At 46.5% G+C, this 17,567-nt stretch overlaps 1 protein-coding gene across 1 annotated transcript in view; it reads left to right on the forward strand.

Annotated features, from left to right (window-relative positions):
- Positions 1-17,567, forward strand: part of FRAS1 (Fraser extracellular matrix complex subunit 1) — a 380,286-nt gene that overhangs the window by 331,207 nt on the left and 31,512 nt on the right. The window contains exons 52-58 of the mRNA XM_083398098.1: positions 2,003-2,162; positions 3,929-4,091; positions 6,467-6,713; positions 9,003-9,347; positions 11,791-11,951; positions 14,127-14,274; positions 16,507-16,712. Coding sequence (XP_083254224.1) covers positions 2,003-2,162; positions 3,929-4,091; positions 6,467-6,713; positions 9,003-9,347; positions 11,791-11,951; positions 14,127-14,274; positions 16,507-16,712 — 1,430 coding nt within the window. The remainder of the gene's footprint in view (positions 1-2,002; positions 2,163-3,928; positions 4,092-6,466; positions 6,714-9,002; positions 9,348-11,790; positions 11,952-14,126; positions 14,275-16,506; positions 16,713-17,567) is intronic.

Here is a 17,567-nt window from a genome sequence, read left to right on the forward strand (position 1 = left end):
GATATCCTTAATACTTATATCACTTCCTTAGCCTGCTACCCTCCAGATGTTGTTCAACTCCAGCTCCCATCATCTCTTGACGGGCCTTCTCTGCAGTGGCTCCCTGTCTGTGGAGTGCTCTTCCTAGGGAAGTTCGCCTGGCGCCTTCATTATACACCATTAGGCAAAAATGTTCCTTTTTAACCAGGCCTTTGATTGATCTGATTTACCGTATTTTTCACCCTATAGGACGCACTTTTCCCCCTCCAAAAATGAAGGGGAAATGTGTGTGCGTTCTATGGGATGAATGCAGGCATTCGCTGTAGCCTGGAGAGCGAGAGGGGTCGGTGCGCACCGACCCGTCTCGCTCTCCAGGCTTCAGGAAGCTATCCGCAAGCCTTGGGAGCCCCCGGGAGTTCCCACCGGGCTCCCTAGGCTTGCGGATAGCAGCCTGCATCCCGAAACCGGTGCAAAGTCGCATAGCTCTCCAGTTGCGTAGCTCAGCGCACCCCAGGCTTCGGGCTTCGCGCAGCTCTCTGCAAGCCGTGGGAGCCCGGCGCGACTTCCCGCCGGGCTCCCAAGGCTTGCGGATAGCAGCCTGTTCTGGGGGCTGGGGTTGGGGGAAGCTCGGGCCTGGGGGGAAATAATTTTTTTTCTTTATTTCCCCCCCAAAAAACTAGGTGCGCCCTATGGGCCGGTGCGCCCTATGGGGCGAAAAATACAGTACATCCTATGCCCTTTTAAAATATGCTTTTTGTGGGGACTATTGGGTTGCTGTTTTTATTTTTATTATGTATTTTGTGGGTTTTATGTCTTGGTTTTATTCAGTGAACCACCCTGAAACCTCCGGGTATAGGGCAGTATATAAATTAAATAAACAAATAAATAGGTCATGGTGGCTGGGACTGATAGAATCATAGAGTTGGAAGGAACTGCAAGGGATATCTAGTCCAACCCCCTGCAATGCAGGAATCTTTTGCCCAACGTAGGGCTCAAACCTACAATCCTAAGATCAAGAGTCTTATGCTCTACTAAAGCAAGAATGGGAGTCTCAACAACATCTGGAGCGTTATTGAAAATGTATAACTTTTTACTGGAATGCAACACAAAAGATGAACTGACAAAAGAAGTAATGATAAAATGGGCACTAGATTTTGGGTATAACATCGAATATGACGCTTGGGTGAAACTGTGGAACAGAGGTTTAAAATTTACAGCGTGTACTACTTTAAAAGAAAACATAATGATAATGATGTACCACTGGTATTTAACACCTGTCAAGCTAGCAAAAATGTACAGAATGGGCAGTAAAGCTTGTTGGAAATGTAGAATGAAGGGTGGAGAATTTTTTCACATATGGTGGACGTGTGAGAAAATGAGAAAAAAAATTGGGATATGATTTACAACGAATTGAAAAAATTGTTTAAATATACTTTCTCCAAAAAAACCAGAAGCATTTCTGTTGGGGTTGATAGGAGATGAAATAAGAAGAGCAGATTAGAGATTTTTTATCTATGCTACGACTGCTGCCAGAATCTTAGTAGCCCAAAAATGGAAAACTCACGAAATACTAACAGAGTGGCAGAAAAAAATGGTTGAATATGTGGAATTAGCAAAACTGACCCACAGAATCCGTAACCAAGAGGAAACAAAGTTCAGAAGTGAATGGAGTAAATTTGTGGGGTGTATACGTAATAATTGTAGAAGTTTAAAGACTATAGTAGGATTAAAATAAATCTTATGGCATGAATAGGATGATGTTAAGAATCTGTGAAAAAAGGAAAGATTAATATGAAAACCTCTGAAGGGAGGGAGGGAAGTAGAGCGTTGAGAAAATAAGTGTACATAAGATTGTAGAACATTAGTGTATTTATTTTGTTTTGTTTGTGTTAAAGAAAACTTAATGAAAAGCATTTTTTAAAAAAACATCTGGAGGGAAACCAAGTTGGGGGAGGCTGGTATCTACGTATGCAAAAATTGTTAAGTTCGAAGATTAGTTCATTGAGGCGTCTCTTCCTAACAGAGGAAGTGAACTTGGGATTGATCAAGTACGTGCTACACGAGGAGCAGACTCAAGAGACAGAAGACAGTTTTCAGTTTCTTGTAAAGGACAGCAAACCCAGTGTGGTCACTGACAATACCTTCCATATCCAGTGGTCTCTTATCAGCTTTCAGCACACCAGGTAAGCTACTCAGCTGAGCAGCACAGAAAATTCAGGCATGCTACACTTCAGAATGCTAAAGATTCCAGCAGCTGCCTGTCAACTTTAATCTGCTTCAGCCATTGGCTGAGTCCTTGCTGCTGTGATGTCATGGAATGTTCACAAACAGTCAGAGGCTAGAAGCTTGCTTGCCTTTGAGGATTGTCGTTTTAATTGTTTGTAAGCCACTTGGGCTGTTGTTTTAATAGAAAAGCAATCTATAAATATTTTAAATAGAATCTAGAGTATTTTTCGCTCTATAGGATGCACCCAACCTAGTTTTAGAGAGGGAGAACAAGAAAAAAAATTCTCTCCCTCTCTGCGCAGCGCCCCTTCAGCGAAGCAGCAGGAGAAACAGAGCCCCTTCCATTTCTCCCCCCGCTTCGCTGAAGGGGCGCTGCGCAGAGAGGGAAAGCTGTGCAGCGCCTCTCCAGCGAAGCAAAGCCAGGAGAGCAAGAGGGATCGGTGCGCACCGACCCCTCTTGCTCTCCTGGCTTCAGGGATAGCCTCCCAAAGCCTCTGGAGTGCAGCAGGAGCGCTCCCGCTGCGCTCCGGAGGCTTTGCGTTGCTTTTGCTGAAGCCAAGGAGCCTGCATTCGCTCCATAAGACACACACACATTTCCCTTTAATTTTTGGAGGGGAAAAGGTGCGCCTTATAGAGCGAAAAATATGGTAGATAAACAGGAGGGGGGGTGAGGTCACTTTAAACAGGAGGGGAAACTTCCAGAGGTCAGCTTTGTGCTGTTATCAGAAATCAGGGACCAGGCCAAAGGTGCCAGAGAGAATTGGGAACTGGAAGCCGAACAGCAAGAAGACCCAGGAGATAGGGAGTGTGTGGAATAAATAGCCCTTGTGCAGTGGGTTAAGAAACAGAAAGGGGTGGTTGGAGGAGTCTTGGCAACCTGAGGAGACTGTAGAGTTGAAGAACTAAGCAAGTAGCTTGGGGAGGGGAACATATGTATGAGGTACAGGGACAGAAAAATAGGTGTGTCATTGACAAGAAGAAGGGAAAGCGGCAGGGCTACCGGGTGGGCAGGCAGGATGGGCTGCCTGGCTGGGCTCAAACCACCAACCTTCTGGTTAACAGCCAGATGCACTGACCATTGTGCCACCTGCCCCAGACGAAGACTGGTGGGTCTGCATGTGTGCTGTGGATGGGGGGGAAATGAGGTTGACTTTCCATTTGCTGTCTTGAACGAACGAGCCGGATCTGTCTTACTTCAGCCTCTGTATTTGCTCGTTTATTTTATTTACTTACATATTTTGTTATCCTGCCTAATCTCCCAAGGGGAACTCAAGGCAGCTCACAGATCAGATTACAACAGATAATATTTACATCTGATTAGCTGATAACGAGCAACACACTACAGGATGCATTGTTCAACCAGATTGGTACTAACTAGATTTCTGACAAGGAGAATTTTGTCGTGGCGCTTTTATTTACTTATTTTTTTCCCCTGCGTCAGATCACGCCAATTCAATTATGGCGAATCACCCTAATTAAGGCAGATTGCACATTCTTCGCTGAACGAGAGGAAGCAAATGCACTGAAATTCATTAAACCGATACAAACTGAATGTAGCGATCGACTTCAGCATGTGTAAAGCCCCCTGAAATCAGTGGGACATGAATTCACAATTTAGCAGTATTCAGCCCCACTGGTTTCTGTGCACTTCAGAGCCTCTAGGCTCCATCTCCTTGGTTACATGGAGGGGGAAAAAACTCATTCTCTCTCTCTCTCTTTCCAGCTACAATGTCAGTGAAAAGGCAGGCTCCATCAGTGTCACAGTGAAGAGGACGGGTAACCTCAAACAATATGCTATTGTTCTGTGCCGTACGGAGCAGGGAACTGCCACCTCCAGCTCAGCTTCACGGCCAGGGGAACAGGACTACGTGGAATATGCAGGCCAGGTGGGTTCAGGAAAAACGCTACACACCTTGGGGAAAAATCCACAGTGGAATGCGCTACGCCATGGGTAGGCAAACTAAGGCCCGGGGGCCGGAACTGGCCCAATCGCCTTCTAAATCCAGCCTGCAGATGGTCCGGGAATGAGCATGTTTTTACATGAGTAGAATGTGTGCTCTTTTTAAAAATGCATCTCTGGGTTATTTGTGGGGCATAGGAATTTGTTCATTCCCCCCTAAAAAATATAGTCCAGCCCTCCACAAGGACAGTGGACCGGCCCCCTGCTGAAAAAGTTTGCTGATCCCTGCTCTACAATGTCTTACCCAAAGGGTGAAGTGTTAGGTGGGCATGGTAACAATCCCAGAGAAGCTTCCTGGGCTGAACCTCTTCCTTTCACCCAGCTGTGAAAAACGTGGCAGAGAGTATTGAGTCAGGAGCAGTCACCTAAACTGGGCATCTCCAGTTTGGGGTTGGCAGCTCTTGTCCGATGTCAAGACCAGGCCAGCTGTACCCAAATCCAGACCTAGAAGGGCGTCTTCAGTTTGGCATACTTGCAGTCAGATGTCAGGTTTGGGGACGTGAGTCAGAGATAGCTGAAGGCAAGGGCTGGAGTCCGTCAGGAAAAGGGTGGTCTTCTGTCAAATAAGGGAAGAAGTCCAGTCTGCCAGACCTGGAAAACACCAGGTGCTTCCTACTGTCTGCCAGTCACAGAGACTGATGTTCCTCAGTTCTGCTTCCCACTGCGCCTGAGCATCTCAGGTATCTCAGTAAGCAAAGTTTCCTTCTCGTCCCATGTGAGTCCCAGTTTATGCCCCAAAGTCCCTAACATCCCACTGTTTAACTGTATCTCTGTCAGGCTTTGGGGAATCGACTTCCTCCCCCATGGCAGTAAATAAGAAGAGATCAAACGAAAGGAACGTATTACAGTTAGATTCTTTAATAATCACAGTGAGAGACGAAAGAACCAATCTACCTAGAATGGCGGTGCTCCCAATTAAGGCTTGCACCCCATCAGTCCCTATTAATCTACGTCACTCCTACATATTGTAATCTGACTTTGTACCGTCTGCGCTTTCTGTTCTGAGACTTTCTGAGCTCTTCTCAACCTTGGGAGGAATGCTGTCCAACGGCTGTAAATTTGTTAATCCTCTCTCTCCCAGTGCTTCTTCTCCTATCTGTTCCCCATCCAGTATTTCCCAGCTTCTGCCTTCTAAACTATGCCCTTCTGCAAACCCCTGTTCCAAATCTATACTGTCCTCCTGCTCCTGGGAAGATTCAGGATTGGGGTGGGTGGTGGTGGCTCCCACCATTCTTCCTCAGTGCAGCCCTCCTCAGCACAGTCCCTGACAACCTCTGGGATGGGGAGATGTGTCTTAGTGTGGAGAGGAACTGGATCACAGAATAGGATTAAGAAAGGCAAGAGTAGAAAAACATACAGGGCAGCTTAAGGGGTGTAGCGACACTGAGTCAATAATGTTGTTGTTGTTTAGTTGTTTAGCCGTGTCTGACTCTTCGTGACCCCATGGCCCAGAGCACGCCAGGCACTCCTGTCTTCCATTGCCTCCCACAGTTTGGTCAAACTCATGCTGGTAGCTTCGAGAACACTATCCAACCATCTCATCCTCTGTCGTCCCTTCTCCTTGTGCCCTCCATCTTTCCCAACATCAGGGTCTTTTCCAGGGAGTCTTTTCTTCTCATGAGGTGGCCAAAGTATTGGAGCCTCAGCTTCACGATCTGTCCTTCCAGTGAGCACTCAGGGCTGATTTCCTTCAGAATGGAGAGGTTTGATCTTCTTGCAGTCCATGGAACTCTCAAGAGTCTCCTCCAGCACCATAATTCAAAAGCATCAATTCTTCGGCTATCAGCCTTCTTTTTGGTCCAGCTCTCATTTCCATACATCACTACTGGGAAAACCATAGCTTTAACTATACGGACCTTTGTCGGCAAGGTGATGTCTCTGCTTTTTAAGATGCTGTCTAGGTTTGTCATTGCTTTTCTCCCGAGAAGCAGGCGTCTTTTAATTTCGTGACTGCTGGCACCATCTGCAGTGATCATGGAGCCCAAGAAAATAAAATCTCTCAATGCCTCCATTTCTTCCCCTTCTGTTTGCCAGGAGGTGATGGGACCACTGGCCATGATCTCAGTTTTTTTGATGTTGAGCTTCAGACCATATTTTGTGCTCTCCTCTTTCACCCTCATTAAAAGGTTCTTTAATTCCTCCTCACTTTCGAGTCAATAATGACCGTTCCCAAATAATGTCTCACTGCCGTGGAACTCATAAAATAGCAGCAGCAGCAACAGGCCTGTTTCCCAGTTGAGGTCTGTTTCACCCTTTTAAACCTCTCTGCAGTTAGTCAATGCACAACCTTGCTCCACACAGGTTCAGTTTGATGAACGGGAGGACACGAAATCCTGCACTATCCTGATAAACGACGACAATGTCTTTGAGAACACGGAGAGCTTCACTGTGGAGCTCAGCATGCCAGCCTATGCCTTGCTGGGGGACATCACCGAGGCCAAAGTCTTCATCAACGATGCGGAAGATGAGCCTACCTTGCAGTTTGACAAGAAAGTCTACCACATCAGCGAGAGTGCTGGCATCCTCTCTGCCCCCATTGAAAGGAAAGGTGTGTAGCATTGCAGCTTAGTGCAGGGGATGGGAAGAAGGTGCAAACTGACTTCCAGTAAATAATACAATCCTAAGGGACACGGGTGGCACTGTGATCTAAACCACTGAGCCTCTTGGGCTTGCCGATCAGAAGGTTGACGGTTCGAATCCCCACGATGGGGTGAGCTCCCGTGGCTCGGTCCCTGCTCCTGCCAACCTAGCAGTTCGAAAGCATACCAGTGCAAGTAGATAAATAGGTACCGCTCCGGTAAACGGCGTTTCCGTGCGCTGCTCTGGTTTTGGTGTTCCGTTAAGCCAGAAGCTGCTTAGTCATGCTGGCCACATGACCCGGAAAAACTGTCTGCGGACAAACGTTGGCTCCCTTGGCCTGTAAAGCGAGATGAGCGCCGCAACCCCAGAGTCATCCACGACTGGGCTTAACTGTCAGGGGTCCCTTTACCTTTACTTTTTAAGGTTGCACACTTTGAAACACAGCATCAGCAGCATTCCAAGCCCCTTCATTAACGGTTCAGTATATTTGGCCAAAATATATATGTCAGAAATAAATGTAACGTTACACTGTGACTGGACAATTCACTAACGTTTCGTACTGAAGCCTAGCAATAGAAATCCTAAAAGGGAATCTAGATTCGCATTAAAGTCATATAGCAACCCAAATGAACAACCAGCAGACAACAGTATGAAGCAAAAGGTAGGATCTTGTTTCAGTTCATTAGCAAATTTTTAAGCAAAACTAAGTCTGCACTCAAGGGTCTAAACTCTGTATAAAGTACAGTGGTGCCTCGCAAGACGAAAAGAATCCGTTCCATGAGTCTCTTCGTCTAGTGGTTTTTTCGTCTTGCGAAGCAACCCCATTAGCGGATTAGCGGATTAGCACTATTAGTGGTTTAGCGGCTATTAGCGGCTATTAAAGGTTTAAGGGATTAGCGGATTAGCTGCTAAAAGGCTATTAGCAGCTTAGTGCCTTAGAAAAAGGGGGTGGGGAGTGGAAAAAAAACCCCCAGGAATCGCAAGACATTTTCGTCTTGCGAAGCAAGCCCATAGAGAAATTCGTCCTGCGAAGCACCTCCAAAACGGAAAACCCTTTCGTCTAGCGGGTTTTCTGTCTTGCGAGGCATTCGTCTTGCGGGGCACCACTGTAATATGAAAGTAGAAATTTTATACTTATTTATTACATTTATATGCCACCTTTATCTTCCATTGAGACCAAGGTGGTGTACAGGTTTTTCTTCCCCATTACATCCTCACAACAACCCGGTGAGGTAGGTTAGACTCAGAGGTGGTGACTGGCCCAAGGCCACACAGTGAGCTTCAGGGCAGAGTGGCGATTCCGTCCCTGGTCTCCAGGGTCCAACCGTGTAAGAATTATGCCACACCCCAAAAATGGAAATTACAGGAGACCCCAACGATAATAGAATGGCAGGCCAAATTTTTTGAGTACACAGAATTAGCTAAAATGACATATAGAATTTGAGACCGAAAAGGTACAAAGTTCGAAGAAGAGTGGGTAAATTTGTGGTATATACAGTGGTGCCTCGCAAGACGAAAAGAATCCGTTCCGCGAGTCTCTTTGTCTTGTGGTTTTTTCATCTTGCGAAGCAAGCCCATTAGCGGATTAGCGCTATTAGCGCTATTAGCAGTTTAAGGGCTATTAACGGCTATTAAAGGCTTAAGGGATTAGCGGATTAGCTGCTAAAAGGCTATTAGCAGCTTAGCGCTTTAGAAAAAGGGGTTGGGGAGCGGAAAAACCCCTCAAGAATCGCAAGACATTTTCGTCTTGCGAAGCAAGCCCATAGAGAAATTCGTCCTGCGAAGCACCTCTGAAAACGGAAAACCCTTTCGTCTTGCGGGTTCTCCGTCTTGTGAGGCATTCGTCTTGCGGGGCACCACTGTATAATAAATAACTGTAGAAGTTTAAAAACTATGGCAGGGTTAACATAAATCCTGTGATGTGTATAGAAGGTCAATAAGAATCTACAAGAGAAGATATGTTTTAAGAAAACCGACGCAGGGAAGGAAGGAAGTCGCGGCATGAAGATACGCAATGTAAATAAGATGACACAAAATGTTGATTGTAAAAGATTGTTTTATTTGTTGTTTGTGGAAAATTTAATAATCTTAGGGTTGTGGGTTCGAGTCCCATATTGGGCGAAAGAGTTGTGCATTTCAGGGGGTTGGAGTAGATGACCCACGTGGTCCCTTCCACCTGTACGACTCTGCGGTTCTCTGAACCAGTTGCCCTGGAAAGCAACTTTTGTATAACTCTGTGCTGTGCATTGCATTACAGGCGACTCCAGCAGCACCGTGTCTGCAGTTTGCTACACAGTCCCCAAAAGTGCCAAAGGGAGCAGCGCACATGCCTTAGAGTCTGGATCAGACTTCAAGTCCAGGGGGATGTCCAATGAAAACCGCGTGGTGCTGGGGCCTGGCGTCACCATGACCACCTGCGACGTGAAGCTGATTGACGACAGCGAGTACGAAGAGGAGGAGGAATTTGAAATCGCGCTTGCCGACGCGTCGGAGAACGCACGCATAGGGAGCGTAGCTTCAGCGAAGGTCATGATCAGCGGTCCCAACGATGCCTCAACAGTGTCCCTTGGAACGGCTACTTTTACAGTCAGCGAGGATGCAGGTGAGAGACTATGATTATTTATTTATTTTCCAAAAATAAATAAATATTACTTTTCCAAATTTATAACAAACATATCAACAAATACAAAAAGAAAACATCAAAAAACAAGCAAACAAGGAAACATAGATCCTAACAGTAATAGTCCCACTTTTGTTAACATTGTTGGGTGACTTCCTCGAAGCCCCCTGGCTGAATTTCCATATACAGTGGTGTCTTGCAAGACGAAATTAATCCGTTCCGCGAGTTTTTTCGTTGTGCGAGTTTTTTCGACTTGCGAAGCACCACTGCATTTAAACACTGACAACGGCGGGGAGGGGCGGGGAGAAGCAGGACAGCTGCCGCAGCCGGTACCTCAGACTCACCCGCGCGTTGTGGCCACCACGCGACATGGCTGCTGGAGGGCGGCGGGGCTCAGGAGCGCGACTCCAGGGAGAGAGAGGCGCTGGCGGCAACGGCTCTCTGAGGGGAGCGCGCGAGGGGGATGGGCAGCGGCGCGAGGCACTAACCATCAGCCGGAAGGTGGGAGGGAGCCGGAGGAGCGGGGAAGCGAGCGTGCGTGCGTGCAGTGACCGTCGCCATGACACGAGAGGCAGGGCCGTTTCGTCTAGCGAAGCAAGCCCTTAGGAAAATGCGTCTTGCGAAGCACCTCAGAAAACGAAAAACCCTTTCGTCTAGCGAGTTTTTCGTCTTCTGAGGCATTCGTCTTGCGGGGTACCACTGTATATCATTGTAGCAGTTTTCCAAAACTATTTTCACCTAAAATTTACTTAGTCAATTAACCTCATTCTTCCTTACATTTTAACTTTAAACATATTATTCTATAACATCACATATTTAAATCCTAGGCCAATCTGATACTTGCAAGTAGTTCTATTTAAGTTATCTTAACATATTTAGCTAAATAGTCTTTAAATTTCTTCCATTCCTCCTGGTACTCCTCCTCCTTCTGGTCGCGAACTCTTCCGGTCGGGTCGGCTAGCTCCCAAAAGTCCATCATCTTCATCTGCCATTCCTGAGCTATGATTATTTTACCCTTCCTCTCTTCTTATGGGGCTCAAGTTTATTTTCAAAGAGTGCATAAGCCTACAGTGGTACCTTGGTTTTCGAACACAATCCGTTCTGGAAAACTGTTCATGTTCTGAAATGTTTGAAAACCACAGACTCAACAGCCAACAGCCAGGCCTCCAGATCTTGCACTCAGCGGAAGCCACATGGCATGTTCGACTTCCTATGCGTGTTCGAAAACCAAAGCATTTACTTCCGGGTTTACAGCATTCATAAACAAAAATGTTCGTCAATGAAGACATTGGAAAACAGAGGTACCACTGTATAGTTAAAGAAGGCACCAAATGTGCCCATTTCCAAGCATCTATCTGTTTGGCATCTGCCCACTTTAATGGGGGGAGGTGCGAGTTCAAGTTCAGCTCTTATTATTATTTATTACATTGATACCTCCCTTCATCTGAGAATCACAGGGTCCATTGCATGATCCATTGCATGGCGAGTTCCCGCCCTCCCCCAGTGGAAATAATGACACTTGATGCAATTATTAAGGTTAATCAAGCTAAATAAGGCCACAACTTTATTGGTTACAGGTGATGAGTGGTATTGGCTTAGGCATTGGTCCTATATATCTGACTTCAGCCCGTCCGCTTGAAGTCCGGGAAGGGTTAACCACCAGTAGGGGGAGTCCTGCTGATGCACATCAACTAGGAACTCCCCCAGGGTCACCGCTAGGGGGCGTGCCTTAGGCCCTCACCTCCCCAGGCTTTGGACAGGGCCACGCCCCCCGGAATCCTTTACCGGACTACCCTTCAATATGCGGGGCAGGTGATGGCACTACCTCCCCTCTTCCATCTACAGAGCAATACCAATGCCTAACCGCCAATACCAAGAAAGTTGTGACAATTTGCTACGAAAACCAAGTGGCTGGTGCCAATTTGCCAAGTGGAAAAATTCCTACCAGGCCCCTCAACGGCGACGAACCAAGGTCCATAGCAAGGTCAAGGAACGAAAACCTTATAGAGTGGGGAAAACTGGAACAGCTGGCAGGCAGCAAAGAGGGAGATCCCCGGCTGCATCCTGCCTTAAATAGGGCAGGCCATGACCCCAGAGCCAGCCGATTGGCTGGCCAGGGGGTGACGTGGCCAGAAATCCCCCCAATCGCGCGGGGGCTGGGAAGCCCGCAACCCCACCTCCTCTGTAGGGCGGAAGTGGCTTTAGTAATACCTTCCCTTTAACGCTGATTCAAGGAGGGATGACTGTGCTCTCTGAAAATCTTACCCCAGGTTTTTTCAGGGCAGCACAGCTGTGCTGGCTGAGGCTGATGGGAACTGTAGCCCAAAACATCTGGAAAGGAACCAGGCTGGCAGACGCTGCTTTAGAGATGCTACCTGTAGTCACCTTTTCCCACAAACTCCTCCCTTCTCTCCCTTCCTTGCAGGAATCATTGAAATCCCTGTTACTAGGCATGGCCCTGACCTCTCGACCCCCACGTCCGTATGGTGCGCCACTCGTACATCGGATCCGCCATCGGCAACTCCGGGTGTCGACTACATACCCAGCTCCAAGAAAGTGGAATTCCGCCCAGGAAGAACTGAAGAGGTATCGCTACATTTTTTGCTGTTACTGAGCAATTAGTACCTGGGACCAAACTAAGCATTGACTCATAAGGAGCATTCACACGCATTTGTGTCACGCATCTTGTGTGTTTTACTTGTCTAGTCTGTACAGAAATGGTGCAGATCAAACAAAGAGCCAAACTAAACGTTAAATCAGGAAAAAAATGGTAATTAGGGACGGATGGAATTGTCAGTTTTGGTTTCTCTGACTTTCTCGTTTTTTCCAGCCTGAAGTTCAGATCATCACATTTTTGCATCAGTTTGTGATTTAAAAAGAAAAATGTCCTTACAAAAATTCGTCAGCATTTTAGTGAGCATTTCTCGCAATACACATGTGATTTATTTATCTTTGCTCAACATGCACATTTTTACAAGTAATGTCCCCTAATATAACACATTTATTTTCACTAATATATACATTTTAATGCCCATGTTCTCCTAACATTTCTGCAGACATTTTTTGGTTGGATAACTGCATAACAAAATTTGGAGAAATTCAGATTTTGAAGGATAGCTGCAGTTTGGATTGCATAGTGTTCTGGAAGATGGGAACGAAACCATTTTTAATTGTACCTAGAAAGCACAGTACCAAAGTAGAGACATTGGTGGGTGGTTATGGTGAGCCTAAATCCACACTAAAACTTGCCACCGCCACTCAGAACTCCTTCCCTGCGGGCTGCCATTTTTTGCACCCAGATACATCTGGAGGAACAATGCTGTGTGGTCATTTGTCATTGTTTTTGGCAAGGGGAAATGGTGACCACCAGCCAGCAGTTATTGGAAGGAACTTCAGAAAGTGAGGGCGAGTTCCCTACTACACAGTACCACACTACACAGTGAGTTCCCTACTACACAGTACCACACTACACAGTGAGTTCCCTACTACACAGTACCACACTACACAGTGTGGTGTAGTGGTTAAGAGTGGGTAGACTCGTAATCTGGTGAACCGGGTTTGCTTCCCTGCTCCTCCATATGCAGCTGCTGGGTGACCTTGGGCCAGTCACACTTCTCTGAAGTCTCTCAGCCCCACTCACCTCACAGTGTTTGTTGTGGGGGAGGAAGGGAAAGGAGAATGTTAGCCGCTTTGAGACTCCTTCGGGTAGTGATAAAGCAGGATATCAAATCCAAACTCCTCCTCCCCTAGCAAAAATTATTGTGTCTGAGCCCCTGGCTGACCTCCCCCAAATTCTTCCTGAAAGTTGTCATCTGAGAACATCTGGTTCCTGTTACATAATCCAGAAAACAATCTGTGCCCCAGGTACCAGATGTTCTGGGAAAGACATGCACAGAACTTTGCTCAGGTTCACCTAACAGTCTGGATGTTTTTGGCTGTTTCTTCGTGCATCTGAGATAAGCAGCGATGCACAGATGAAAGCAGGTGCCATTTGTGAATCTAGAAGAGCCCAACATCATCAACTCCTCTCATATCCTCTGGCATTCCTTCTCACACATACCTGTTTGCAGAGCCGGATTTAGGTTTGATGAGGCCCTAAGCTACTGAAGGTAATAGGGCCCTTTATATGTCCAGCTGTCCTTTGTCAACAACAAATTGTCGCTGTTTTTTGTGTTGAATATATGCTATATGGTAATTTATGGACCTAAAGCCATTTGCACATAACAAAATATGTATTTTATCAAAGTAATTGTTGAACTCAAATACAATTAAGAAGTATATTAATAGTGAAATACAATTAAGAAGAAGTATGTATACTTTTCCTGCCAACCTAGCAGTTTGAAAGCACGTCAATGTGCAAGTAGATAAATAGGTACCGCTCCGGCGGGAAGGTAAACGGCGTTTCCGTATGCTGCTCTGGTTCACCAGAAGCAGTTTAGTCATGCTGGCCACATGACCTGGAAGCTCTATGCTGTACACTGGAAGCTGTACCTCGGCCAGTAAAGCGAGATGAGCGCCGCAACCCCAGAGTCGTCCGCGACTGGACCTAACGGTCAGGGGTCCCTTTACCTTTATATATACTTTATCTTACATTTTGGAAATGTACATCCAGTTTTTTTCCTTTACATTTTTTTGGGCCCCCCAAGAGAGTGGGGCCCTAAGCTATAGCTTGTTTAGCTTATACGCAAATCTGGCACTGCCTTTTTGGTCGGTTTTATATATTAAGAAAGTAGGCCTTTTTATTTCTCTCATCTCCTCTAGTACTGCACCTTGACAATTCTGGATGATGCACAGTACCCAGTCATCGAAGGGGTGGAGACGTTTGTTGTCTACTTGAGCTCGCCGCAAGGAGCAGAGCTGGCCAAGCCTTTTCAAGCAATGGTGGCCATTAATGACACCTTCCAGGATGGTAAGAGGGTCAACAAAGAAATATTTTAGTGTGACTGGCGCTCATAGAATTGTAGAGTTTGAAGGGATTACAAGGGTCATCTGTTTCAACCCCCTGCAATGCAGGAATCTTTTGCCCAATGTTGGGCTCAAACCCACGGTCCTGAGATTAAGAGTCTCATGCTCTACCGACTAAGCTATGTAACTGAGCTTCAGTAAGACAACTTTCTTGGCAAGCTTAGGGCTGATGGGCATTTTAAAATGTGTACATGCACACTGGCTTCTTACTCATAATGTGTTTGAATACACCACGTGCAGAATTTGTTTCTTTATAGTCTTCAACTGGAAGTGAAGAAGCCCATTAGAATGGCTTCTGAAACTGATGGAATATGCTGAAATGGCAAAATTAACTGCCAAATTAAGAGGACATAATGACAAAGTTATGGTGCTGGAGGAGACTCTTGAGAGTCCCATGGACTGCAAGAAGATCAAACGTATCCATTCTTAAGGAAATCAGCCCTGAGTGCTCACTGGAAGGACAGATCCTGAAGCTGAGGCTCCAATACTTTGGCCACCTCATGAGAAGAGAAGGCTCCCTTGAAAAGACTCTGGTGTTGGGAAAGATGGAGGGCACAAGGAGAAGGGGACGGCAGAGGACGAGATAGTTGGACAGTGTTCTTGAAGCTACCAGCATGAGTTTGACCAAACTGCAGGAGGCAGTGAAAGGAGTGCCTGGCGTGCTCTGGTCCATGGGGTCACAAAGAGTCGGACACGACTAAACAACAACAATGCCAAAGTGTTTAAGGATGAATGGAGATCCCAGATGGATTACCTAATCAAATTAACACCAATATATGATATCGCGGGCAGGATTTGAAATATAAGCAGTGGATTACTAAAGATTTAACGGTCACAGGGTTTAGATAATAAACGTGTGTGTTATAAAACAGCTAATAAAAAGCAAAAAACGAACATCAGGAAAGAAGCGGTTGGAAATCAAGAAGAAGCTTTGTACGTTTTAAAAAAATGTATACGATGATAATATTGTTAGAGGCTAAATAAAAATTATATATATGAAGTGAAGGCAATTCCAGTACTCAATTTTGAGCACTGGAATTGCCCTTAATGTGGTTCCATAACTCCAAGCAAGATTTTCAAGGCAGTATACAGCAGTCCAGCTTACACTGAGCAACAACTTGCTCATGTTTTTGAGCAGTGGATAGTCAATTTATGGAATTCACCGTCGTGGGATGTGGGGATGGCTGCCAATAGCTGACATGGTTTTAAAAGGGAATAAAGATGAATGCAGGGAGGATCAGAATCTCAGTGGCTATTGGTCATGCTGGCTATATATTCCTTCCCGGTTCACAGACATTCAGATCTGGATGCCAATTCACACCTGAAAGCCAGTTGCTGAGGTACATGTTGAGGAGAGAGGGTGATTGTGCTCCTGCCCTGCTTCTGGGCTTCCCAGAGGTATCTGGGAAACAGGATGACGGACTAGATAGGCTGTTGGTCTGATCCAGTGGTCAGCCTGAGCAGCCACCTTTTAGGTTCTCAGATTGCCTCATCTTGCCGGGCCTGAAATCGGTACCACATTCTCCGGTCATGGGAAGATGAAGCACTGCAAAGTAGCACTCATCAGTTTAGCTGTTCCCTCTTAGGGATGCGGGTGGCACTGTGGTCTAAACCACTGAGCCTCTTGGGTTTGCCAATCAGAAGGTCAGTGGTTCGAATCCTCATGACAGAGTGAGCTCCCGTTGCTCTGTCCTAGCTCCTGCCAACCTAGCAGTTGGAAAGCACACCAGTGCAAGTAGATAAATAGGTACCGCTGTGGCGGGAAGGTAAACGGCTTTTCCGTGTGCTCTGGTTTCCGTCATGGTGTTCTGTTGCGCCAGAAGCGGTTTAGTCATGCTGGCCACGTGACCCGGAAAGCTGTCTGTGGACAAACACTGGCTCCGTCAGCCTGAAAGCGAGATGAGCGCCACAACCCCATAGTCGCCTTTGACTGGACTTCACCATCCAGGGGTCCTTTACCTTTTTACCTTTTACCTGTTCCCTCTTGTCTACCATGGTGGCAGAAGGCCTGGACCCCACTGTCCCCTGTTCAAGCCACCAAAACCCCCTGTGACCTGGTAATTAAAACAGGAGTCACACATTCCTGAGCTTGCAGCTTCTGAGAAATTATGCCCTCATTTTTCAGCATACTGTAGGCCCGCAGAAGTTTGAGTGATTCCTCTTCTTCCCTCCGCAGTGCCGAACATGAAATTTAGTAAAGAATTGTACCCTGTGAAAGAGAAGGAGGGCATTCTCCACATTCCCATCATCCGCACTGGAGACTTAAGCTATGAGTCGTCTGTCAGGTGCTACACCCAGGGCCAGACAGCGAAAGCCATGGAGGACTTTGAGGAAAGGAGAAACACGGAGGAATCGCGTGTCACTTTCCTGAAAGGGGAGAAGGTGAGTGGATGTAGCTCACAATGAAACAACAGCCAATGAATTGGCGGTCACATCCGATTTGTGAAGCTCCCTGCCTAGGAATGCCCACCTTTACCACTCCCTTTCACTGCACTGCGAAATGCTTTCTTTTTACAGACAGACATTTATTTACTTCCGTTATTTATATACTGTCAGGTACTGTTGTGGTTGCTCGAGAGCAAACAGGCAAGACTCCGACCTGTCTTTTCCAGCTTTATTGTTAGTGCAACTATTTACAGTGAAGAGCATCGCAAGTTCATGTCTGGCTCAGTCGCTAGCAGAATCTGGGAGTGGGCGGTCCTTGTACCTCCCCCAGCATAACAGTTGCGTGACCCCCAACCTTCTCCTCCCTTCCTCGCGCCTCAACCTACTGCACAGAATGGGCGCTGGCAAAGGGGTACTTCCCTCCCCTCCGGTTTGCTCAGGGTCAGTGTTGAGGCTCTCCCTAGCACCCCCTGGTTCCACCACCTCCTCTCCACTGGAGCTGGGGCTCCCCTCCTCACCAGAGGAGGAACTGCTTCACAAGATTTTCGGAGGTTCCTTATAACACAACTGCCCTTCCACCTCTCGCCTCTGAGCTGAGGGCAGTTCCCTGACATATACCTGTTGACATATACCACATTCTAGATACATAGGATAAGGAATACTCTACATATACCCAGTGGTTTTTTTTCTTTAAAAACTGTTTAGGGGCACTCTCATTTTGACTCAAGGAAATCACCATTTTATAGTTCAAATCGGGGGGAAATAAATACAGTAATTTGACAAAAGTAAAAAGCACATGCGCTACCTCATATTAAACAGCTGACAGCTCACAGTAACTTCCACATTGGCATG

This window comes from Podarcis tiliguerta (genome assembly GCF_965153285.1).
Source record: "Podarcis tiliguerta genome assembly, chromosome: 9".
NCBI lineage: Eukaryota > Metazoa > Chordata > Lepidosauria > Squamata > Lacertidae > Podarcis > Podarcis tiliguerta.